Below are 26,294 nucleotides of genomic sequence, written 5' to 3'. Positions count from 1 at the left end.
AATTAGATTGTGCCGGCAAAATGAGGAGAATTGCAGGCGCAATTAATCTATTGTCTGCCTCCTGCCGAAAACGCAACGTGTAAGTCAGTAAGTGAAAAATGCTGGGAGGAGAAAATGCAAATGCAATGACTTACCACCCGTAATGCGATTTACTAAACCTGAACCAGATTGCAGGTGATGTTTTTGTGTCAATGTTTAGCATTTTTCCTGTAAACTGGCAGGAAAATATGTTTGCAGTCACTGAGGCGAGAAAGAAGCATAGAAACAAGGACAAAAATCATTACTTGTCAAGGATTTGGAACCATATTTACAAAATATGAACCAAAACTATAAAAAAACAGGCTATAAATATCCTCCAGCAATGCAAATTTTGAATAATTCAAGTCAGAATCACTTTATGGTACCATTATATTATGAGAAACGAACTCTCATGGTCTATGTGCCACATGTGAACTAAACATCAAATCAATTGTTCCTGGAAGTTTTGTGTAAAGTTTTTCCTCATGCTAACTTAATTAACCAGGTTTCCAGTTGTGTGAGTTCAATGCAAGCACACCTTTTTCCAGGTGACTCCACTTATTGTTTCTAAAATAGTTCACATGAAAGGAGGCTTTCATTTGGTTAACGTGACAGAGACTTCACAGGCTTCTTTCTCTTTTGTGGTTGAAGTTCCTGTATTCCTTAGAATACATTTTAGTTTCTTGTGAACTTAAGAGCCAGATTAAACACTAACTCCTAATATTTCAGTCATATTAGGTGTTAATGTTTAATCCAGTAAAACTACACTCATTATGGACATAACAACAAACCTAAAAAGACAAAATACCAACAAAAGGTTAAAATAAAAAACATATAAAGCCAAGATTTAGATTATTGTCAGATATACTTTGAAAATCCATCAGAACTCATCAAACATACAATAAATGGAGTTTACCTGACTGAACTATAATCTATTGATATGATTGTTTACTTCATATTTTTATCATTTCCTGGTTTCCCATCCAGCCTTTTCTCGTACAGGCAGATTAATGTGTCATCTATTCACCTTCTCTTATCTGACACTCATCCATGTTAATTTTTATATGACTTATTGATTTACAGAGTCTCTGCTTTCTTTTTCAGCAGCCTGAGTGCTTTAAGTAGGCGAGAGCAAACATTAACAGCTGATAAGAAGGTCATGACGATGACATACTTAAAAAGAAAAAGAAACTCATGTAAAGGAAAAACTGAAAGAAATGTTTCATGAAAAAAATCAGAAAAACTTTTCCATCCAGAAGGAGTCGGTTTGAGAGTTTGGAGACCCCTGAGCAGATCCAGAACATGCACATCAATACTGGCATGGGAATGTGGAAAATGTTGCTGAGCGACAGGGAAACTTTACTACCAATAAATAATTTAGCTTTTAATATCTCTGAATTAATTCTGTGAAGCTTATGATCATTAAAGTCCAAACTGTTCAGCCCAAAGCTTCTCCTATAATCCACTTCAAGTTTATTCTCAGGTCAATTAAATCACAACCTTGGATTATTTATACCGAAAATAATAATATAAGCTCAATAAAATTTACTTAACATTTAACTAAACATCAAAAGTTCAGGTTGTTCTTTAGCTCTTTCTGTTTTTGTGAGTAGATTTGACTTCTTCCAAGCATTTTAATTTTATTACACCTTTCCATTTCAAAACCATAACTCAAGTAGCAAAGTAAACATTTGCATGAAATTGAAAATTTTACAACTTCCTTATTGTGATGGAAAAGCACCCTGTGTTCTTATTTTGGTCCAAGACCATTAAGATACATGACAGGTGACTGATGCACAAACAATGAGCCCTGAGGCACACCCAGTGTCCGCAGCGTTTAAAAGGTGGGAGGCTGAGCTCCTTCTGCATCCAGCCTCAGACTCCTGGACTAACAGGTAGCCTCCTCTCCTCTGCTCACACTCATCTCCTCTCTTATTGTCTTAATAAATTGCTTTTATTTTCCAAGAATTAAACCTTTATCTCAACAACAAAACTCTGTTTAGATTTGGATTTTTCAGGTCAGAAACTTCCCTACAGAGAAAAAGCAAGATGATTGCAATTTTCTTCTTCTTCCTTGCCATCCCGATGGCAGAGATGGCGGTTATTCCTCTGGTAAGTTTGAAGAGAGACAAATAAAACTAATTTGTTTCATCCAACACAGGGAAGGCTAATGTAGATATATTGGGTTTGTAATGCAGCATCATAAATATCCAAACTGTCATGAAACAGAAGAAATGTGGTTGTCATAAAATGCTAAAATCTCTGTTTGTGTTGCAGACAGCAGTTGGCAGTGTAAACCAAATCAGTGAGTAGAAAAAATGAAAGAAAAAAAAACCTGAAGTGAAACTGAAATCTCTGACATGCTGATTTCTTTCCTTCCTCCCGCAGATAAGACCATGGATGTCACGGATGCCATCGCCAAAGCAAACGCTGGCATAAGTAAGACAGCAATTTCACACAACCCAACAACTTCAAATGTAATTTCATATTTACAAGTCAAGACAAAAAAAAAGAATCATCATCTATTAATAAATCGACTGATTTATTTCTCAAAAATTAGCTTACAATGTAAGCACTCCCGAATCCTGGAGTGCTTACATTGGCCAGTTCAATACAGTATGTCTTGTTCAAGAGGCAGAAGTCAAAGAAATAGGAATATATAAAAATGCTTTGTGTCATAAGGATAAATGTTTTGTGTGTTTTGTGATTCTGCAGAGACTCCCCTGATCTACGGTGACATTGCTCCGAGCAAAAATAGGAACGCAGTCCCATGCACGGCCACCGGCTGCACATGGCCCAAAACTGGAAGCTATGTCTACATTCCCGTCGACATCTCCCCCGCATACTGTGAGCAGAACCAGCACCTGAATGAATACACAAAAGACTTTAAATTAGATGCAAACTTTTACATGTTTCTTCATGTTTATTTCAGAAGGCAGAGGGATCAGTAGATGATGTCTGTGTTGAGAGTTTAAATGCCAAACATGTTTTGTAGTTAGGACCTTGGTGTAAAATGTTTTGTTTTGCAGCCTTGGCAGAGCGTAACATCATCATCAATGGCCTGGTGAGCTTCCACACCTCTACCTGCATTCGCTTTGTCTGGAGGAACTCAGCCCATCGGGACTATATTTACTTCTACCCTGGAACCGGGTAAGAACGCAGTCACACACTCACACACTCACACTGTGACTTTTACTTCCACACATTTCCACTGATTTCCTCCCAATCTCCCCGTCAGGTGCTGGTCCTACCTGGGCCGTCAGGGTGGACTGCAGCAGGTGTCTCTGCAGAAAAATGGTTGCATGTATCACTCCACGGTGCAGCATGAGGTCAACCACGCTCTGGGCTTCCACCACGAACAGGTCCGCTCTGACAGAGACTCCTACGTCCAGGTCCTCACCCAGAACATCATCCCAGGTCGGCTCACTCACACAACAGTGGCTTAATACTTCTACCTGCAGAACATCTTCAGCAATGAGAAGAGCAGATGGTTAGATCTGAAAACGAAAGTATTTTAAACAAGTCATACATTTCTGTATTTTACACATTTGGACAGAAATGGGAAAAAACTATTTGCATTCAAATCCATTCAGCCATTCATAGGGAACTTCACACTTTCCAAATGACCTCAGTGGTTTTTGTGTGGGAAGTTTGGAAACTGACATTTAAACTGTAAGATCACATTCCCTCATGTTCTACTTTTATCTATTGCAATGGAAAAGTGACATTTTCCTAAATAAAGTGACAATTTAAAAAGTAAATTGTTTTTCTTAACCAGGGCAAGAACATAACTTTGTTAAGATACAGACTAACAACCTGGGCACTCCCTACGACTTCAACTCCGTTATGCATTACCACAAGTGAGTCTTTGTCTGTGGCTTCAAAAATACCTTCTACTGTGTTACACACAGCTTGTTGTTTTCAGTCTGACTATGAGTGCAGATGCATTTTGTTCATCACTTCCTCTTTCTTCCAGGTTTTCCTTCTCCAGAAATGGCCTACCGACTCTCCTTTCCAAAACTAATCCTTCCCTCGACTTTGGAAGGGCCACATCGATGAGCGCCAACGACATCACCCGCATCAACAGGCTCTACAGATGCTGTGAGAAAAATATTAAGCTTTTTTAAAAATTATCTAGCATTTCCAGCAGCTCCCATCACTTACGGTACTTTTTCTCTCAACTTAAATTCCAACAGAATAAAGGAGAAACTTCAGCTCTCCAGCGTCACCCTTGATCGGCTCTGATCTGCTCCTCTGCTGTCTCATTTACTGCATATCTATATAACTACATAACTGCTGAATACAGTTGTCTCTACAGAAAGAAAGAGATTTTTTCATCAAATTTAAAGAAATATACTGCAGATTCTCCTGCTGGACGAGCGTGGTATTACATCTTAATCTGTTAACGGCAGAATACATATTGGTGTTTATCGGTGAAGGATTTCTTATCAAAAAAGTTTTTCTTTTGGGTTTGGGTTGGCTTTTTTTTGCATCTGCTATAAAAAATGGAAAGGAATGTTTCAGTTGAAGATAAATCTAAGGGGAATTTTGGTTAAGTAAATTATGTTGTGACATAAAAACAATGCAAGATGGAAAGATGGATTGGACTGGTATAAAATGTCTCAATAAAAGTCAATTATTCAAGAATGTACAATCTATGGGAATGTAAAATGTAAAAGTTCCCCAATCACATTTAGCCTAAAAAATGTTACAGACATAATGTTACAAAATCTCATCCAACATGTTTTATTCTTGTGACCAACATGATTTTTTCCTGAGATTTAATGCTATTGTAATCCATTCAATCAAGTACCAAATAAAATTTGTTCATTCCAACATCAATGTTTCTTTCTTCTCTGTAACAGTTGGACATTAGGGACAAAGATCTGGGTTTCCTTTGTGCTGCACCTCCACCACAAAATAAAAGCCTCCACACATACAGTATGAAGTTGTTTTAAAAATAAATGCTAACATGATGTAAAGCATATGAGATAAATGAAAATATATATGCATAGCCTTTATTTGTGCACTCATACTAACCATAATCAGAGTTTTAGATTAGTCTAAATACAATGAAATGTTAATTCTTACTTTATTTTGAAAGTAACATGGTTGTGACGTGTGAGACAGATGAGCAATGAAAAAAAATTAAACTCTTTTATCTCCTCCTGCTATTGCCATCTGAAGAAATGTCCCTCTCCTGGTCAAAAACAGCCAATCAGAGCCAGGAGGAGGGGCTTAGCGCTGTTAATCATCCTCCTGTACACTGTTCAATCTGCTAATGGTGGAAAAACAATTTACAGAAACAAACTGCCATCATTTATCTGCCGTCATCTGTGGCTATGCTAACTAGCAGGCTGTGTTGTGGTGAACCAGCTGTAGCTTAGTAAAAAGTAAGTGGATGAGAGTGATGGACAGCGCTAAGACCCTCCTCCTGGCTCTGATTGGTTGTTTTTAATTGAGTGATTTGCTTCTGCACAGGATTTCAATTTTTTTCACAGATTATCTGTTTTATGTGATACTGTCAGAACATAATAATAATATTAACAAATATTTTTTATATAAAAGTTACATTTTGCAGCTTTAAGTGATGAGTTACTGAAACATTTGTGACAGATACTCCTGTTACAAAGGATGTAACTTTTAATTTGCTAGCAGAGATACAGAAAAGTTGACTCACAAAATGCCAGTGTGCTTTGCCTGATCATATTAACATATTTCTGTTCTGTATATGGTTGATATCATGCCCTCCCTGCACAAATGTGGTAGAATTTTATCAGTCAATAACAGCTCTACTAAGTACAATAAAAGAAAAGGCAAAATAACAATGACACAAGATAAAATAAGCAATAAAAGCAGACAAAATAGTTACATAACCGCCCTAATCCTCCAGCTCCAAGAATTAAAAGCAAAGGAAAACAAATGAGTTTTCAGAAGAGATTTAAAATCACCCAAACTTCTGGAAGAAAACAGCCAAACATTTATTTTACTCACCTGTCTGGAAGAGCTAAAAGCATTTTGTTTTGATTCTGTTTCTTTTCCATTTTATATTTTATTCAGTGACTTTATAAAAAAAAAAGATCTGCTTCTATATTCACATGAGCTGCATGTTGTTAAAAACTGCTACATTGTGCAAAGACCGGAGCAAACAGTGATAAATTTCACCGGCAACTTGTAACAGCATTGGTTTATTTTAGGAACAGATTGTTTAGTTCTGGATTTATCCCATCTGGATATAAAAAGCTTGGTCAGCATTTTCTTGTGTCAGACAGGATCTGAGCCTCAGCTGCTCCTTCAGGTAAACGGCTCTCCGACTCTTCTTTAACTCTTATTTATTTTCTTCATCATGTTTACATGTGTCGGCTTTTAAAAAGGAACAAAATGAAAACATATTTTTATGACGTTGAAGCTTTAGGACCTTCATCATGATCCCGGTTTTTCTGTCCCTTCTCTTCAACTCAGTGCAAACCGTTAACATGGTAAGTTTATGATGGGATTAAACTACGTTTTACTGATTCACCTCACAGCTTAGATAAAACTGAAGATTTATGAAAGGCTGTGCTTGGTTTTGATTGTATTTATTTTCAAAAATAAGTTTCAACATCTAAAAGATTTAGAGCAAAATGTTTTTTTGATTCATTTGCCAACAAACATGCAGCGAAGCGTGTACCAAAATGATGCAATTTTCTTACATCTGTGTTCCAGAGTCCTGTAGTAGAACCTGCTCAGTATCCCAGTGAGTTTGAAACAAAGATGCATTTTATCTGACACATCAAATGCATAAATTTAACCAAAGGTTCTGGCAACATTTCTTTCTCAAAAGAGCTTATGGATATCTTTAAAAGCGTCCCAAAACTACAAGCTGACAAAGGTGAGACACAAGCTCACAAAACAAAAAAACCCCAGCAGATAATACTGAGAATTTCTTTTATTTCAACACTAATCCTTAACATAACAACAAATACGCATGTTTTTGATGTCAGATTAATTTAAAATTGCAGTCTTGTGTTTGCATTCCTGTCTGTGTTGGCGTGTAATTTCCTGTTGCAGAGCCAAAGCGATATGATGACATTGCTATGCCAAAAATCTTTAAGAGGAATGCAGACCCGTGCACCATCGTAGGCTGCAAGTGGTTCAAATCTGGAGAGCACGTCTACATACCGTACTACATCGACACTAATTACTGTAAGAGTCATGTGGACAAGGCAAAAATACTTACAGCTGAGGTCAAAATGACTACGCACTGTGCTGAAACTTTAAGTTTTTTCAAAGATTTCTCAAGTGCTGTTAAACAGATCAATGATGTTTCAGTATGACTTTCTCAAACAACCTAGTTTTTATTTTGGATTCTTACAAAAAACAATAATTACCCCCCTAAAGAACTGGCCTTTTTATTTAGCCAAAGCGCAAACCACTGCTGTGAAATCATGTGCTTTCACTTGTATTCAATCAATCAACAATAAAAATCTCATTAAGGCTTTGAGCTGTCACCTGAGAAAGCCTCATGCCAAAAGCAAAAGAATTCAGTTTAGACTTGAGAAAACGAAATGGTTGATGCTCACAAAGCAGGAGAAGAAAATCTAAAGTTATCACAGAGTTTCCAAGTGTCAAGAAATGGAGTGAGACGTGTAGTCAAAAAACTCGAAGAGAGACACAAAGTACAGAACAAGTCTGGCACAGGAAAGAAAAGAAGTGAGAGATGTGTCCAAAATTCCTGGAACAACCACTGAAACATCAGTAGAGCTCTGTATAGAAAAGAACTGCAAAGAGACGCATTCAAGGACAATCTGGACAAAGATTATGGATACTGAAGCCACATGGAGTTTGACTGAAGATCACTGTGAGACATGGTGGTGGAAGTATCATGCTGTGTGACTGCTGGAACTGGGAATCTCATCAAGGTTGGAGGAATGATGGAGAAAGAACGATGTTTGAAGATTTTGAAGGAAAACCTCAAGCAGTCAGCAGCAGAACCGGGTCTGGGTTGTCACTTTGTCTCCCAACACGACAACGAGCCGAAACACGAGCTGCGTCCGGAAAACCAGGCTGAACGTTCCTGACTGGCCTAGTCAAAGCCCTGACCCATTGAAGAGCAGAGCCCATGAGAGAAGACCATCAAATTTGGAGGATTCCTCCGGAGAGACTCAAAAACTTGCTACAGACTAGAAAACATGACTTAATATTAGCATCAGAGCAACGATTCATTTTGACTGTGGAAGGTTTTGATTTTCAGGAAAGAATTTGGCTTCTGTGTGCAATAAATAAATAAATATAAGCATACAAAATAAATAGAAAAGCTGTATTTAAAAACACATTTTTGAATCTCTGAAAAAGACTTAGAATTTCATAGGATGCCTAATAATTTTGATCTTATCAGTATTTTTAGTAATATAGGTACTAAGTTTTTGTTTTTTTTGCAGCGCCGGAAGAACGACACCAAATCCTTGTAGTTCTTCAAAGATTCAACAAGTCCACCTGCATCCGTTTTGTACCGTTTAAATTGAAGAATTCTGATTACCTTTATTTCTATACTCGACCTAATGAAGGGTAGGAACACACACACACATGCACACACACACACGCACACCCCCACTCGCACGCACACCCACACACCCTTACACGCATGCACATGTTTGTGCAGCTATCTTTGCGGGGACTTTCCATTGACTTCAATTCATTTCTACAGCCTAAACCGTACCCTTACCCATATCCTAACCCTATCCATTACATCCTAACCCTAACCCTAACCAAAACTCAATTCACACCTTAGTCCTAAATCTGACCCTTGACCCAAAAACAGCATTTCCCCTTGTGGGGACCAGGCTTCGGTCCCCACAAGGAGAAGTGTCCCCACAACGTAGTACATGTCAGGAAATGGTCCCCACAAGGTATTAGAAACAAACGCGCGCACACACACACACACACCCCCCACACAAGCACGCACCTTCTTATCCCCATTCATTTGAGCATTCTTGTTTCCTGTTTTGTTTGTCTCTTTATTGTTTAAATTCTGTTCTGAATTTATTATTTTATTTCACTTAGATTTTGGCTTTTGATTTGGTTATTTCATTTAGATTTTGCCTTTATTTATCCCTTTGTTTGTTTAGCTTTAGGTTCTTTTGTTGTGTCACAAACTTCGTGTCCAAAATCCCCCAGTTACAAACAAAGCTGCTGTGTGTGATCTTTGGCATTTTTATGATCTTCTTCAGATTCTCCTTATCAATGTTTCTCAGGCCAGATGGACACAGAAAGATGAGACAATGTTTCCGTTTTGTCCTACTCCTTCACTTCCTGCACCTGTTTTTGCTTCATTCTTGCTTCACAGCTTCACAGTTTTATTTGTAACAAGAGAGAAGGTTTAGGATACGAGTTTAAATACTTTCAATCAATCTTAGATTATATTTCTTCTTTTGCTCTTTCCCTTGATTTGTTACTTTGTTTGCATTTCATTTTCATTTTAATGTAAAGCATTTTGAATTGCCTTGTTGCTGAAAATGTGCTATATACATAAAATTAACTTTACCCTTTAGTTCTTGGCACCATTTTGGAATAAGACTCACACAGAAAACAGCAGAAAATGTAAATAAATAAAATATGTATTTTATTTAAAATATTAAATCTTTAATATTAAATACTGAATATTTAATTATTAAAAACTTACACCAAAAAGCATCAACAGATAATTATTTACAGTGAACCAAATTCTCCAAAAGGTAAGATTATGACGAATAATTATCACTTGGACCAAAATTGTCAAGTCAAAAGCAATCACAGGCAAAAATAAATAAATAAATAAATAAATAAATAAAATCATGCAAATAAAGGTTCCTGAAAGGTTAATTTTTGTGGATTGTTTTGTAGGAAATAGATGTTATTTATTGTAGATGACCATCTTCAAATTTTGCATGTTTGCTGAGTTAAAATAAAGACATCCAGTTTTCAGTTTCTTTTAAATGTATTCTCAGTCATAAAAACAGGATTTGAGTCACTTTTTTTCAAAACTCTTGCCATATTAAGCCGAGTTTAATAAATTAAATAGAAGCTGATTTTTCTACCAATAGAAGTGGTTCTACTTATTACAAAAGTGTAGTTGTGAAAAAAAAACAACTCAAATAAAATATTTGTGCCATTGTTAACATTTTCTGTTAAAGAAGATATAAACTTGGCATTGAAAACATTATTCTAAAAAATGACAAATCGTTGGACGGCCAAATGTCTTGAATTGCAGTCAGGGCCACACAAAATTAACCCAAGGACGATGACTGGCCCCCGGGCCACACTTTGGACAACCCTGTTCTAGAATAAGCTTCTTAGATTTCTGACTTGTTTTGGATATAGCCAAGAAACCAAACAGTTAACAGATAATAATGGTGAGAAGACGGCAGAAACAGTTAGCGGTTAGCTGTTAGCCGTTAGCTGTGTGTGTGCTTGTGTTTGTATTTCAGGTGTTGGTCCTACATTGGCCGTCAGGGAGGAGGGCAGTTCATCTCTCTGGAGAGAAATAAATGTCTGCGAACCTCTACGGTGAGCCACGAGGTCCTTCACGCTCTGGGCTTCAACCATGAGCAGGTCCGCATCGACAGAGACGAATACATCCGCGTTTTATTCCAGAACATCAAACCAGGTCGGTAACATCTGTTTCCATATAAACATACACAGATGGTCCATTCCAATAAGTTGGTTTCAGTTTAGTTGTATCTCCTGTTTCTGTTAAATGGATTCAGAATGTAATAACAACATGAACTTTTCCTTTTTGGTCATTTACAAAGAGCAAAGGTTTAACTTTTGGAAGGTACGAACCAACAACATGGGATCTCCTTATGACTACAACTCTGTCATGCATTACAAGAAGTAAGTCTTTCCCATCATGCAAGGGTTTTTTATTTAAAAAGAAAAAATGCTGACACTAATATTTTCCATGAACTTTTTGCTTTGTTTTGCAGGTATGCTTTTTCTAAAAACGGGCAGCCAACCATCGCTGCCAGGTCTCATCAAATCCACAGCTTTGGAAACTCATACGGAATGAGCAACACTGACATCGACCGAGTCAACAAACTTTATAACTGCAGGAAAAACTAAAGCATAAACTTTTAACATTTCTCAAAACAAAACAAAACAACATTCTAACAGAAGGCTTTTAACACTGATCATTTAATGTCAGTGTGAACCAGAAATGATCAAACTTAGTTTACAGAAACCAGGAGTTATTTTATCTTTAACTAGTTACATTTATTTTATTATGTCTGATTGAGTCACGTTTTTGAAAAATTTACTTTTATTAGCATTTTTTTACTATGCTGCACGTTTTACTTTTACTTGAGTAACTTTATTATGAAGTATCACTACTCTTGCTTGAATAAAATTTATGGAGTCTCAAAAACAAACATGTTTTAAAATTCACCAGACAGAGACACACGCCTGCAGTTTTTATTGAAAGAATCTGATTTGGATAAATGTTCTTTTGTCTGATTTTTTTGTTACTTATAAATATGAATTATTGTCATTTTCATCCTTAAAATACCAAAACTTCCACTTAACTTTATACTTTGACCGTCTGATGATGTAATTTTAACTATGAAATGACTGATAATATGATTATCAATCATTTGAGTAAACTTTTTATCCAAATACTTTTTAACTCTTGAGTAATTTCTGGGATGGCTACTTTTTACTTTTACTTGAGTAAAAATATCTTTAGATAGTGCTACTCTTACTTGATTACAATTTTTGGGAACTCTGCCCCTCTAATCTGAGTTTATCTTTCTCCTAATGCTGTTTTAAATTGAGCAGGTTCAACAGTTCAACAGTTTTTCACAGAAAATAAAAAACATATATTATTTTTCTGTTTTTAGCCTGAAGTAAATATCATGTTTTGCATATATTTAATGTAATAAATAGATTTCTTTTGAAGAGTTGTGTGAACAAACACATCTTGTGATTCTCATGCACTTTATTTTAGCTACATTCAGTGGAAATGCATCATATTTTCCTGAAAGGTGTGGCATGACATTCTCACCTCTGCCTCTGATAGCATCTTTGCAGATAAAAGCTATTTTGGTTTCTGTTTGCTTCAGCAGGTTGCTTTCTGCAGGTTGCTCATTGTTCTGTTGCGTAACCTCTTTCAACAGGGTTAGGACAGGATTTCTTCAATCAAACAAGTTTATTTGTATAGCAAATTTCAGCAACACGGCAGTTTAAAGTGCTTCACATCATGAAAACATAAAAAGCATCATAAACACAAAAACACAGTCGTGGAAACTAATAACAGGCATTACATTTTGCCAGGTGTCGTCATTAAAATCATCATTACACATGAAATATGTTGGGCAATGTTCCTTTTAAAGCAGCTCTAACCAGCTGGGTTTTTAGTCGGGACTTAAAGGAACTCAGTGTTTCGGCTGTTTTGTAGTTTTCTGGAAGTTTGTTCCAGATTTGTGGTGCATAGAAGCTGAATGCTGCTTCTGACTGTTTGGTTCTGATTCTGCTCTGCAACCAGAAGACCTGAGAATGATTTCTAAACTAACAACAGTGTTTATTTTCCTTCTGAACCAACGGTACCGCCGGTTCTGCCCCAAACCTGCAACACCAGCAACCCTCCTCTTCTGGACAAGAACAAGTTTTATTTTCTGTCCCTTTTTCATCTTTTTTTTTTTTACCTCTGGACAGGAACATTTTATCTAATTATCAGGAAAATTTAAGTGTGCTAAAAAAAAGCTGTTTGGAACAAAATTTCAAAACAAAGATTGGTAACAGATAGCTTAGTGTTTGTGTTTTTTACCCTTTTCTCTAAAACCCTGAAGTCATTTCAACACTTCCCCTGATCTTATCTGGTCTCTGCTTAAAATTAAGGTTCTGTGCAGAAGTCAATTTAAAGTGGTACCATTGTTAGTTCAAGAAACCTTAGAATGCACAATGATTAACATGCCTTCCCTACAAAATATAAAATAAATCAAAATAAAATACAAAAACAGGCCATTTTATTTGTTTGATTTTATTTATTTTTTCATTTTGGTCTGAAAGTACTTTTGACTCGACTGTTTTGGACCATGTGACAAAAAGTTTGTCACATGAGATTTGACATGAGATTTGACTCAAACCATTGCAGATTAACTTCTATCCAAATCTAAATGTCATTATTTAATTTAATATCATTTCAGCTTCAATCATACGATGAGAAATTTTAAAGGAAATTTACCAATAGGAAAGTTTTATGGAGTTTCACAAGACTCTTTTTTTACAAACTAAATATTTTGTTTGCCATTTTAATGTTTAGTTTGGAACTGTGACATGAATGTATGGAGTAAATATGAATAAAAAATGAGCCCACATTTTTTATTCTACAACAGGCTAAATAACATAAATTATAGATGCTAATTTTTGGTTTGTAGCTTTAGAAACTGGAGCCCATATAATGATAACTGATCAGTTTGGAAGTTTCCGTAACTCCTATCTTATTTGTGAGGATCTACTTATATCAAAGTGTGACATGACTTCCTGCACCTAAAATTATGAAACTCATCCTGTGAGAAAAGATCGGCTGTGGCCACTTCTACTGGTTGAACTGGTTATAAAAAGGAAGCAGCTTCAGTCGCTGCTTCATCCTCTCTGACTTCATCTCATCAGTTACAGGTATTGAAACCTTCAGCATTTCCACGTTGTGGATCTGCATGTTACAGGCTGAGAAAAACATAATTTTACTTTTATTTTCTCAGGTGTCGAGCTGCAGAGAAACTCCACAATGACTCCAAATGTTTTCTACCTGCTCTTTCTTTTGATGGCCGACATGTCTCTGGTGGGTTTTACTCTCTGATTTCTATTAGTATGATGTTAAAATTTGCATTTTTGAAAAGAATAAATAGAAAAAAGGAAATGAAATAAATGAAGCAGTAGCCTAAGATGTTAAGTTGACAATAATAAAACATTATTAGCTTAATAATTGTGTGTTTCTTCTTAGAAATAAGCACTCGAAGGCAGATAAATAAACAAAACAAATTAAAACACAGCATTATTGTACAATAATGCATTAGGGCCATTGTAGACAGAACAAATCTGCTCCTGTCTTTTACAAAGATGTTTTAATGTGTATTTATTTATCTACCTTATAGAGCTCAGCTCTTAGAAGAAACACATAACTATCAAGCTAATAATGTTTTATGAATTTGGTCCATTAGGTTACTGGTTCTTTTCCTTCTGTTTTTATTTTGCATCACTGAGACATTTTGTAACTCTGTGTCTGTGCTGCAGAGTGCTCCAACCAAAACTGAGAATCCAGTCAGTGAGTTGGATTAAGACCATTTTTTATTTTATATTTGACTGATAAATATTTTAAATCTAAAGTCTTGTAATCTGTTTTCCAGATGAAACGGACAACTCTCTGGAAGTCATCCCGAGACCAAAAATTGATTTTGGTGAGATTATTTTTCAAATCATAATTTCTGTAACAAGAAGACAAATATACGTCAACAATTACTCTGTTTGTTTTACTGAATGATAAAAGGAGCATTTACTTAAATTAAAATCAAAGAGGAAGATTTTTAAAATCAAATTGCCAAATTTTGATTAGTAAGAGTTTAACTTGAGGTAGAAAAAAATTATTTGACCTTCACATAAAGACGTCTAGAGTTTAAATGTTGAAAGATTTCCCCAGGGTGGTGTCTAAGGAAGAAGTAACATTTAGTTTGATGTTATTTAAGGTCCTAGAGGTGATTCACACACAGAGCAGGTAGCTAGTTCTGCTGGAGCTCCAACAGTTTGTTCAGTATCAGCTCCGAAGGCCTCGGACGATTCCTGGTTTTAAAAAGTTCACTGCCAGGCCTCTGCACAACCATTTGCATCATTCCTGATGATACTATAGTTTTTTCTGCTGTTGTACTTGAGTCTCTGTCTTTATCGTTACAGAATCATACATATTCCAGGGAGACATCCTCGTACCGAAAACCACAAACAAGAATGCAGATCCATGTGTTGTGACAGGCTGCCTGTGGCCCAAACATGGAAGCCACGTCAATGTGCCGTACTTCATCTCTCCTTACTATAGTAAGACGTTCTGCTTGGAAAGTTTTTAAATGCACATGTTAACTTAGTATAAGATAAGAAATACAATGGTTTAAAGGTATCACAGTGTTAACACAGAGACTTAAGAGAGCTACCGTTGTGCTCTTCATTAAATTCTTACTGTATTTGTTTACGACATTCTCTTGGCTGCTTAACAGATGCTCATGATTTACAAAATATAATTTTTAAAAAATGGCAGTTTCTCTGAAAGCTAATTGAAGGAACATTTTAGCTCTTTTGAAGACACTTGGTTTTAAAAACCCTTGGAAGTAACCGAGCCACGCCCACTTATTCATGTTTCATTACTCAAGAATGAACTGAAAAGATTTAAATAAATGTTATAAAAACATTTTACAGCTCAAGAAGAACGCAACATCATTCTTACAGCACTCTGGAGCCTTCAGCGGACCACCTGCATTCGCTTTGTCCAGCAAAGTTACAATACTCGGGACTTCATCTACTTCATACCATTGGATGGGTAGGAACATACACCTCTCACACACATTCACGGAGATCGCTTGACCGCATCCATCAATGGTTGATTTGCATGGTGTTTCATAGCATCATCCAGTTTCAGTTTATTCACTCACACCATTTAATAAATCCCACGATGTACTTACAACAAATTGTTTTACCATTTCATAAAGATCACAGATCAACACGGAGCTTCACTGCAAAATTACAGTGAGTGAATCGGGTCTCCCAACAAGTGTTGCACCCTTAAAAAGACTCATGTAGATTTTCGCTTTTGTGCAACTTCATTAAACAAAATCAGCGTGTGTAGTTTTCTCTTTTTTCAACTTTTAACTCCCATCATGCATTGTGTCGCTCTTAAAGGGGTATTATCATGACAGAAATCTATGAAATAAAACAATGAAGTAGTTTTAGCACATATTTAGCCATAAACCAAATGAATTGTTCTAAATACTAAATCAAATAATTGCTTGCCCAATAAGATAATTATACCTATTAGTTGAACATTATCACGTTCTTAACCTATTTTCAAGGCTCTCAGAAGCTTTTTAAAGTCAGTCAGATACAAGTGAGCTCAGAAGTACAAATAAAGCCTAATTTATCAAAATCATCAGGGTTATGCAAGCATTAATAAACAAAATCTGACTATTTGTCATCAACATTTGCATTTAATTAAAGTTTATTATCTGAAATTTGTAAAAGTACGCAAATTACAAGCTAAGCACAAACCAGAAACTTTTTTACTAAATGAAACCATCATGTGCTTCAGCTTGAGCTCAAGGCCAGTTATAGTTATAGAAGATCATCATAAACATTCTTTGTGTTTTTCTCTGGTTTCCATGTGGAACATGTCAGGTGTTGGTCCAACGTGGGACGTCAGGATGGCGGACAGTACATCTCCCTGGCGAGACCTGGATGTTTGTCCCACCGCACAGTTCAGCATGAGGTTCTTCACGCTCTGGGTTTCAAACATGAACAGGTCCGCTCTGACAGAGACGCATATGTTAAGATTCTCTTTGAAAACATTGAGGAAGGTAAGTTTGAAGTTACATAATTTGAAGTTTCATAATTTTGTACTTCACTCACAGACAAAAATAGAACATATGTCAATATTCTTTAGTTTTAGAAAATGTGTATCTTTAAAAACATTGAATCAGGCCGGCTTTCCTGTTCAAGTCTTTTTACTACGGCTTTCAAACTACAACACATAGAAAGTATTTCAGATTAAGTGTTTGAAAACAACGGATAAATATTTTGTCTTTTCTTGACTGCTGCACAGGAAAAGATAACCAGTTCAGAAAAGTAGAGACCAACAACTTGGGAACTCCCTACGACTTCAAGTCCATCATGCAATACGGAAAGTGAGTTGCAGGCAACTTCTCTCCCACGATGTGATTCATTCAAACTTATGAAACTGCAGGGAGATTTAGTCTGCCATGGTTGTTAAGTATTTCTTATTGAAGTTCAGAAAGGGGAGACTCAACGGGAATTCTACGGTCAAATGAACAGTTAAAACATCTTGATGAATTAATCAAACTGTTAAGGATATATTTATGTCTTCTTTAAGATATGCATTCTCCAAAAATGGGCTGCCTACCATTGTGGCCCGGTTCAATCCTAACTATGACTGGGGGCGAGCCACTCAGATGAGCGCCAACGACATCGCCCGCGTCAACAGGCTTTACCAATGCAGTGAGTCTTAAAAATCTCTGAAACTGCTATAGTACTCTCTAAATGTCTCCTTTTTTATCACAGACTAATATAACATGAAGAAATCAGCTCAACAACCGCCAACAGCCAAGAATTGGTTTACTACAAGAACATTATCAGCTCATAAAACGTTAAACAGCAAAAACTTTGGCAGCATTTTAAAGAAGATCATCTAGAGCCACCTGCTGGTCAGAGGTCGCATTGCATCGCCTGTTGATGGGAGGTTCCTCAGTCAACTTCTTGCAACTTTGATTTGAATTTGCCTGCTGCTTTTTACTTTACATGGAGCCTGTATGTAAAAGAATAAAATGATAATTTTGATTAAAGCTATATGCATTTCATTAATATGAGTTCCAACATTACAAACACTGTGGTTATTCCATAATCCATATTTAAATTGTTATCATTGAATACTTGGACAAGGGCAGTCTGCTTGACAATTGTGTTTGCCTTTTCATAAAGATCCGGCTTGTAGTGTCACAAAAATCAAGTTATAGCCTCTGTTTCTCTCCCTCAGTTCACTAAAGTTCAGAGTTCACAGACGACTCCATTACAAAGGTCCACAAGATGGAAGTTTACAGCTTTGTTGGTAAAAGGGACAAAAGCTGAAAACGTCTAAAATATATACTACCAACCAGATAAAAACTGGCTTGTGACAGCATCTGTCTGCAGACCTTACCAATCACACATATTTAATGCTGTAAGTGAATAAGTGGCTCATAGACCAGCCCATTGGCTTTATTATTATTTTTTTATTTAAGTTTATTTGTACAGAACGTGCTTTATCTCATCAGTCACCAAACAAGCAATCAACAAAATCATCAACCAAATTTGCAGCTGACATGTTGGTCAAAGTTCCTAATCAAAAGCAACTCTATCGAAGGTGTAGCCATATTATGCTTGTCACTGGCTCTGTTAGCATATTTTCACTGAATCGTTGCTTTAGTTTCTCTATAGTTTCTCTCTGCAGGTTGTCCTGTTATGGTTTCCTGAATGTGGTTTGCTGCTCTCCATTCTTCTTTACTGATGCACGGCTGCAGAGTGACGGTCTGCGGTTGAGCCAAAGCAGTGATCAGCACATTGAATTGGCTTAGAAAATGTATGTTGTGTGAATAACAAAGAATGGCCTAGTCAAAGTCCAGATTTAAACTAAGTTTTGTTGTGGCATAACCTTAAACAGAACATTGATGCTCAGAAACCTTGTAATATGTTTCAGTTAAAAGAATTTAAAGAAGAAAGACGACTGGGTCAATATTGATTAGCCACGTATCATAAATGCTTGATGGCAACCAGTCGACAGCTAAATACTTTTAGAGTCAAGTTGCTTTAGATTGTGTCTCTAAAATTAAAATAAAACATTGACAAACCCTTGTCAGGTAGCAAACCAACATGGTATTTTATTAGCTTTTATCTGATGGACCCACACAGGAACTGAAGACAGAGGAAAATTAGTTTGTAGTTTTCCGTTTTCATATTGCCTTCAAATTAACCTCAAATTTCTGATTAAATTTCTGTTTAAGTCTCGGTGTATCAATAGGCTTCCAGATAAGATCAGGTGATGTTTTGAATTCATCTTTGTGGTTTTAGGTGAATCAGAAAGTTCTAACCACAAACTGACACACTTCATACTCTGTCACCAGTCTCTGTTTTAAAACTGATGTGGTTGCTTACATTTTTCAGATTATTGCATACATTTCAATATCAACATTGGTCATTTTCAAATAAGGATTTTGTTTATTACCCTGCGTGTTACAGCAGCATTGCACAAACATATCCAGCACCTATTCTGCAAGTCTGAAAGTTTCCATAACACATGACATTACCTATAACGTCAGAATTGACTTTTAATCAAGTGTGACATTTCCTGTCACTGAAATAAAGAGGAGGTGTTATTTCTCTTGAAAGGAAAAGATGGCTGTGGTCACTTCTAGTGGGTGAACTGGTTATAAAGAGCAGAGCATCAGTTTCATGCAGCGTCAAACAGCCACTTCTTCAGGTGAACTCCTCTCTGACTTCGTCTCTCATCAGGTAATCTTCCACATTTGCACATTGGGGATCTGAACGTTACAGGCAAAGAAAAACATAATTTAACTGTTTTACTTTTATTTCATCAGGTTTTGAGTTATAAAGAAACTCCACAATGACTCCAAATGTTTCCTGCCTGCTGTTTCTTTTGATGGCTGACATGTCTCTGGTGGGTTTTACTCTGGGATTTCTGACAACGTGATGTTAAAATTTGTTAAAACTGTGAAAATTTAGAAAGAAAAAAGTGAAAGAAACAAAAATTAAAGGAAAATATTTGTATTCTTATGTGTTGCTCTCAGTGCAAGGGCATGAGATGCCATAAAATAAGGAAAATAGCATTAGTTTAAAAATAACTGTGTGTTTTGGCTTAAGAATAGGAAGGCTAAGGAATATAGATTAAGAGAGTAAATGAAACATTGTGTGACTGTGTGTGTTGCAGAGTGCACCAGCTAAAAATCAGGATCCAGTTGGTGAGTTGAATCAAATCAGATATTATTACATATCATTATGTTTGACCAGAGTTGGGTTACGTTTACTTGAGTGACTTTATATATACAGTACATACAGGGGTTGGACAATGAAACTGAAACACCTCTCATTTTAGTGTGGGAGGTTTCATGGCTAAATTGGACCAGTCTGGTGGCCAATCTTCATTAATTGCACATTGAACCTATAAGAGCAGAGTGTGAAGGTCCAATTAGCAGGGTAAGAGCCCAGTTTTGCTCAAAATATTGCAATGCACACAACATTATGGGTGACATACCAGAGTTCAAAAGAGGACAAATTGTTGGTGCACGTCTTGCTGGCGCATCTGTGACCAAGACAGCAAGTCTTTGTGATGTATCAAGAGCCACGGTATCCAGGGTAATGTCAGCATACCACCAAGAAGGACAAACCACATCCAACAGAATTAACTGTGGACGCAAGAGGAAGCTGTCTGAAAGGGATGTTCAGGTGCTAACCCGGATTGTATCCAAAAAACATAAAACCACGGCTGCCCAAATCACGGCAGAATTAAATGTGCACCTCAACTCTCCTGTTTCCACCAAAACTGTCCGTCGGGAGCTCCACAGGGTCAATATACACGGCCGGGCTGCTATAGCCAAACCTTTGGTCACTTTTGGTCACTTTGGAAGTGCCAATGCCAAACGTCGGTTTCAATGGTGCAAGGAGCGCAAATCTTGGGCTGTGGATAATATGAAACATGTATTGTTCTCTGATGAGTCCACCTTTACTGTTTTCCCCACATGCGGGAGAGTTACGGTGTGGAGAAGCCCCAAAGAAGCGTACCACCCAGACTGTTGCATGCCCAGAGTGAAGCATGGGGGTGGATCAGTGATGGTTTGGGCTGCCATATCATGGCATTCCCTTGGCCCCATACTTGTGCTAGATGGGCGCGTCACTGCCAAGGACTACCGAACCATTCTGAAGGACCATGTGCATCCAGTGGTTCAAACATTGTATCCTGAAGGTGGTGCCTTGTATCAGGATGACAATGCACCAATACACACAGCAAGACTGGTGAAAGATTGGTTTGATGAACATGAAAGTGAAGTTGAACATCTCCCATGGCCTGCACAGTCACCAGATCTAAATATTATTGAGCCACTTTGGGGTGTTTTGGAGGAGCGAGTCAGGAAACATTTTCCTCCACCAGCATCACGTCGTGACCTGGCCACTATCTTGCAAGAAGAATGGCTTAAAATCCCTCTGACCACTGTGCAGGACTTGTATATGTCATTCCCAAGACGAATTGACGCTGTATTGGCCGCAAAAGGAGGCCCTACACCATACTAATAAGTTATTGTGGTCTAAAACCAGGTGTTTCAGTTTCATTGTCCAACCCCTGTATATCTCGCCCATTTCCGTCTTGTTCCAATAGCCCATTTGTCATCAAGGTGCTCTGGTTCCCCAACACCTGACGCAGACCTTGTTTGGCCGGGCGACGTCTGAGCCGGCATGTTATGCATTTTAGTATCTCTCATGGTATGAGGTAGGCAGTAGCTTGAAGGGTCTTGCCTAAGGACCCAGACTGGATTCGAACCCCGCCCTCTCGGGTGATATACTGATGCCTTATCTATTGAGCTATCCAGTCAGATACCATCATGGGAGGACAAGTCCCTACATGGGATGTACCACCAGCAAATAACCCAAGTGGCTGATATCAGTAAATCCTACCAATGGCTGGAAAAAGCTGGACTCAAGGACAGCACAGAGGCCCTCATCCTGGCCGCCCAGGAACAGGCCCTAAACACCAGAGCAATAGAGGCCCAGATATACCACACCAGACAAGACCCAAGGTGTAGGTTGTGCAAGGAGGCCCCTGAGACAGTCCAGCACATAACAGCGGGGTGCAAGATACTGGCAGGGAAAGAGAACATGGAACGACATAACCAAGTTGCAGGCATAGTGTACAGAAACATCTGTGCAGAATATGGACTGGAAACCCCGAGATCAAAGTGGGAAACACCCCCAAAGGTGGCGGAGAACGCCAGAGCTAAGATCCTGTGGGACTTCCAGATCCAGACAGACAAAATGGTCATGGCGAACCAACCAGACATTGTCGTAGTGGATAAACAACAGAGGAAAGCCGTTGTGGTAGATGTAGCAATACCAAGCGACTGCAACATCAGGAAAAAGGAGCACGAGAAACTAGAGAAATACCAGGGCCTCAAGGAGGAACTGGAGAGGGCCTGGAAGGTCAAGACCACAGTGGTGCCTGTGGTCATCGGGGCCCTCGGGGCAGTCACCCCCAAACTGGACCAATGGCTACAACAGATCCCAGGAACAACATCAGACATCTCAGTCCAGAAATGTGCAGTCCTTGGCACAGCCAAGATACTGCGCAGAACCCTCAAGCTCCCAGGCCTCTGGTAGAGGACCCGAGCTCAGAGGATAAGAACCACCCGCGGTGGGTGAGAAGGGAATATTTATATATATATATATATATAAACGTACTTTGAGGAATATTTTTACTCCACTTCACTTTTTACTTTTAGTAAAATTTTATTTTGAAGTATTTCTGTTCTTACTTGAGTAAAATTTCTGGATTTTCTTCCCACTAAATGAAAAACAAAAATGTTTGAACCAAAAACTCACCAGTCTCAGACAAACAGCCCCAGGTTTTGTTAAAGTTTCGTAGGTTTTTTGTGGAAATAAACTGAAAATTTTGTAGTGTTATTTTTTGTTGCTTATATGAATTATTGTCATTTTTGTCCTTAAAATACCAAAGTTCCCACTTAATTTTCTAATTTTTTTTATATTAAATGAATGATAATGGATGGATACTTTTTACTTTTATCTGAATAAGATGTTGAAGTAATTTTACTCTTACTTGAGTTCAGTTCATGGATTCTCTTCTGCATTTCACTGAGGGACATTTCAAACCTAAACTCCTTGTGTTCTGTTTCCCAGATAAGTCTGACAACATCCTCGAAATCATCCCAAGACCCAAAGTTCAATTTCGTAAGACTAATTATTTAAATTATAAATTCTGCAATAAGAAAAATACATCAAGACTTAATTGTTTCTCATTATTGGGTGATCTATGGACCATTTTCTTGCACTAAATGAAGAGTAAAATAGCATTGCTGACATAATGCAGCAACAAAACATCCTCCTCTTGCTTCTTACTTTTCTTTAAGATAGAAAATATTTTTACATCAGTTTTGTGTTTCTTTCTCTGCTCTGTTTTCTCAAACTGCCTGTCAGTGGTGGAAGATGGCCGCCTGCACTGAGCCAGGTTGTGGTTTCTTCCTGTTAAAGGGGAGTTTTTCCTCTCCACTGTTGCTACATGCATGCTCAGCAGGAGGGGCTGCTGTAAAGCCAATGACTCAACGCCATCTGAGGATTCCCGCAGATGGAAATCTAGAATAAGAATGGATGCATGATTGAATTGAAATGTCTTTTTTTGTGAAGTGACGTGTTGTGATTTGGTATTGTATCATTAAACTGAATTAAACTGAATCTTCATTAGTTCCAGAAACATTCATACTGCAAGGCGACATCGCGGTTCCTAAAGCTACCAGCAGGAATGCAGACTCCTGCACTCTGAAAGGCTGCAAGTGGCCCAAGCGTGGATCCTACGTCCGTGTGCCCTACTACATCTCTACTAACTATAGTAAGCGCTTCTGTCCCGATTAGCAGACATGCTAATATATATATTTATTTTCTAAATGTATAAAATAAAACAATCCATATGTTTACGGTACCATTAATACAAACATTTAAGAAAGAAAGGATGCATGATCTAATTTATTGATTCAAAAGCAACAATTGTTCCCACTTCTTTTAAACGACATGTACTTTTAAGTAAAAAATTGTTTTTAATAATTATTTGTTATACCTGTCTACAATGGAGAGCTAGGGCTATACTAAAAAAAAATAAAATAAATAAAACTACAAACAAAATCATGAAATTATGAGAATAAAGTCAAACTGAAACGAGAATTATCGTAATAATGTGAGAATAAAGTTGTACGATACTGACTTTATTCTCGTAATAAACTCAATATTCTTGTGATATAATGAGTTTATTCTTAGAATTTTATTACTTTATTTTCATAATTGTATTTATTTTTTTATTGCCTTAGCGTGGCACTAATAATCTGTTGTACCTTTTCCGTTCTTCATAAAATTAAAAGAGTAAGAAACTGATGTTATGTTTTCTGGCTTCCTGCTGGCATTTTTTTTTAAAACTTTGATGCACCTGGACACAAGTTACCGGCCTATTCCCAATTATTAGTTTTTCATCAGTCCAGAATGAAATGAAATGGTTTATATAAATGTTACATTTTCTGCAGCTCAAGAAGAACGCAACGTTATTCTTGAAGGACTGAAGAGCTTTGAGCAGACCACCTGCATTCGCTTCGTCCCGTACAGGAACAAAGATCGGGACTTCATCTACTTCGACTCAAAGGATGGGTAGGAACACACTGTTCTCTCACACACACACACACACCCACACACACGCACACCCACACGCACACACACACAAAATCCTTGTACTTACATGGAAACCAATGACTTTGTGTTGACTTCTACTCATTTTAGTAGCTGCATTTATGCCTAACTCAGACATTTTGTCTGACACTAACCTTTAAGACTATTCCTTAAGCATAAATCACAAAAAAACCTATAAACAATCAAAACAAACAAACCTTTAGAAACGGCAGAATGAGCTTCAGAATCACATGACTGAGTCTCCTGAACACACTTATAGCCGCGCCTTGTTATGCATGTTATTGTTTCTCTTACCTTTTTTGTGTGTAAAATAAGAATATGTCTAAATGTAGACAATGTGGTTTCACTGACATAACCAGCAAAAAAAGAAGAAAATCATAAGTATTGTGTCTTAGGGAGGTCAGAGGTTCAAATTTCAGGCTCTTTATTTTGCAGGAAAACATTTAGAATAATTTTCTAGTGTAAGTGGATTAATACAGAAACGCCTCACCATGAACATTGTGTTTGTTTTGTTTTCTGGTCTCCATGGGGAACATGTCAGGTGTTGGTCCTACATAGGACGTCAGAAGAGAGGACAGTTCATCTCCCTGAATAAAGATGGCTGCTTGTCCCGCCGCACAGTTCAGCATGAGGTTCTTCACGCTCTGGGTTTCAACCATGAGCAGGTCCGCTCCAACAGAGACCGTTACGTTTTGATTTATCCCCAAAACATCAAGCCAGGTCGACTTTCCAGCTTGTGTTTTTACAGATAGAAAATATTTATGGTTAAATGTTTGAAAATAACTGATAAATACTTTGCTTTTTCTTGACTGTTGCACAGGAAATGAGCACAATTTCCAAAAAAAAGTGACCAACAACTTGGGGACTCCCTACGACTTCAAGTCCGTCATGCAGTACGGAAAGTGAGTTCCAGGAAACTTCTCTTCCTCGATGTGATTCATTCAAACTCAAACAAAAGCTGGGAGGTTTAGCCTGGCACAGTTTCTTAGTTTTTCTGATTGGACAGCTTTTTAAACTTTTGGAAGAGGAAGGCCTAACTGGAGTGTCATACTGAAATAAACAGCATAATCATTTTCGAGAATTACTTAATTCTAAGGATATATTTGTGTCTTGTTTCAGATATGCATTCTCCAAAAATGGGTTGCCTACCATCGTTGCCAAGTCCGATTCTAAGTGGGACTGGGGGCGAGCCACTCAGATGAGTGTCAACGACATCGCCCGCGTCAACAAGCTTTACAAATGCAGTGAGTACTAAAAATAATAAATAGAGTTTAAAAGTCTTCAAAATCTCTGAAACTGTTTTAGTTGTCTTGAAATGTCTCTACTTTCTTTCTTTTCTCAGAATAAAATGTCTTGAGGAGATCAGCTCAACAACAGCCAAGAATCTTTCTGCTGCAAGAATATTTTCTAATCTGTTAAATAAAATAAAACCTGGCCGCATTTTTAGAAAGATCTGGAGCCACCTGCTGGTCAAAGCTAGCATTGCATCTCCTCTTAATGGGAGGTTTCTCACCCAGATTGATAAATAGTTTTGATTTGAATTTGCTTTTTGCTTTTTGCTTTGCAGAGAGGCTGGAATCAAATCATGGCTTTGGTTATAACTGTATGTGTTTTTATTGACGGGCATATTATCTTCATTACAGAATTAAAGGCTTCTAGAGATGGATAAAATGAATCCATTTTTGCTGGTTGTTTTTTAAGCTGTCAGTTGAATAAAGTTCAACATCTGTGTTGAAGTTTCGATTATTGACTGTTAAGAACTAACAAAGTAAACGTTTATATTTACACTCTTATTATGAAGTTAGTGAAGCATTTTTTGTTTTATCCCCAAAAACCTTTTCAAACAAGAAAAATACAAGAATAAAATAAAAACACAGACAATGGAGAACAAGATATAAACACGAATTCAGCCTTAGCTTCTGCTAAATACCATGTGCAAGAATGGACCAGGTGCAGTCCAACACATAACAGCAAAGTTCACACCAGAACCAAATGACTGAAATATTGATCAGGAAATGAGTGTCAATATTTCAGACTCTCAGTCAAACTAG

General features: G+C 37.3%; 4 protein-coding genes across 5 annotated transcripts; all 4 read left to right on the top strand.

Annotated features, from left to right (window-relative positions):
• Window positions 1-1,808: 1,808 nt before the first annotated feature.
• On the top strand, window positions 1,809-4,856 carry LOC116718270 (high choriolytic enzyme 1-like). 2 transcript variants are annotated; one of them, XM_032560048.1, is made up of 10 exons: window positions 1,809-1,913; window positions 2,022-2,130; window positions 2,296-2,323; window positions 2,407-2,457; window positions 2,734-2,865; window positions 3,048-3,168; window positions 3,257-3,435; window positions 3,797-3,878; window positions 3,995-4,119; window positions 4,215-4,856. In XM_032560048.1, coding segments are annotated over exons 1-10 (921 nt in total). In that variant the 5' UTR covers window positions 1,809-1,821; the 3' UTR covers window positions 4,217-4,856. The 2 variants fall into 2 exon arrangements, with proteins under 2 accessions (XP_032415939.1, XP_032415940.1); XM_032560049.1 differs by having other exon boundaries at window positions 2,022-2,134; window positions 2,300-2,323.
• A 1,587-nt stretch (window positions 4,857-6,443) lies between these two features.
• LOC116718279 (high choriolytic enzyme 2-like) lies at window positions 6,444-11,758 on the top strand. The gene is made up of 8 exons (XM_032560059.1): window positions 6,444-6,497; window positions 6,724-6,754; window positions 6,842-6,889; window positions 7,069-7,203; window positions 8,439-8,565; window positions 10,464-10,642; window positions 10,788-10,869; window positions 10,962-11,758. The coding sequence occupies exons 1-8, from the start codon at window positions 6,444-6,446 to the stop codon at window positions 11,095-11,097; spliced, it is 792 nt and encodes a 263-aa protein (XP_032415950.1). The 3' UTR covers window positions 11,098-11,758.
• Window positions 11,759-13,560: 1,802 nt separating this feature from the next.
• On the top strand, window positions 13,561-17,586 carry LOC116718277 (high choriolytic enzyme 1-like). The gene is made up of 10 exons (XM_032560056.1): window positions 13,561-13,647; window positions 13,731-13,810; window positions 14,263-14,293; window positions 14,376-14,426; window positions 14,917-15,054; window positions 15,430-15,550; window positions 16,402-16,580; window positions 16,826-16,907; window positions 17,114-17,238; window positions 17,302-17,586. Exons 2-10 carry the CDS (start codon window positions 13,757-13,759, stop codon window positions 17,304-17,306), a joined length of 786 nt encoding a protein of 261 aa, XP_032415947.1. The 5' UTR covers window positions 13,561-13,647; window positions 13,731-13,756; the 3' UTR covers window positions 17,307-17,586.
• Window positions 17,587-19,151: 1,565 nt separating this feature from the next.
• Window positions 19,152-25,974, top strand: LOC116718276 (low choriolytic enzyme-like). Its single transcript, XM_032560055.1, has 10 exons — window positions 19,152-19,284; window positions 19,371-19,450; window positions 19,721-19,751; window positions 22,696-22,746; window positions 23,258-23,401; window positions 24,084-24,204; window positions 24,785-24,963; window positions 25,064-25,145; window positions 25,363-25,487; window positions 25,586-25,974. The coding sequence occupies exons 2-10, from the start codon at window positions 19,397-19,399 to the stop codon at window positions 25,588-25,590; spliced, it is 792 nt and encodes a 263-aa protein (XP_032415946.1). The 5' UTR covers window positions 19,152-19,284; window positions 19,371-19,396; the 3' UTR covers window positions 25,591-25,974.
• The last annotated feature ends 320 nt before the right edge of the window (window positions 25,975-26,294 follow it).

Source organism: Xiphophorus hellerii, chromosome 4 (genome assembly GCF_003331165.1).
Source record: "Xiphophorus hellerii strain 12219 chromosome 4, Xiphophorus_hellerii-4.1, whole genome shotgun sequence".
NCBI lineage: Eukaryota > Metazoa > Chordata > Actinopteri > Cyprinodontiformes > Poeciliidae > Xiphophorus > Xiphophorus hellerii.
This window is presented reverse-complemented; position numbering and strand designations above follow the sequence as displayed.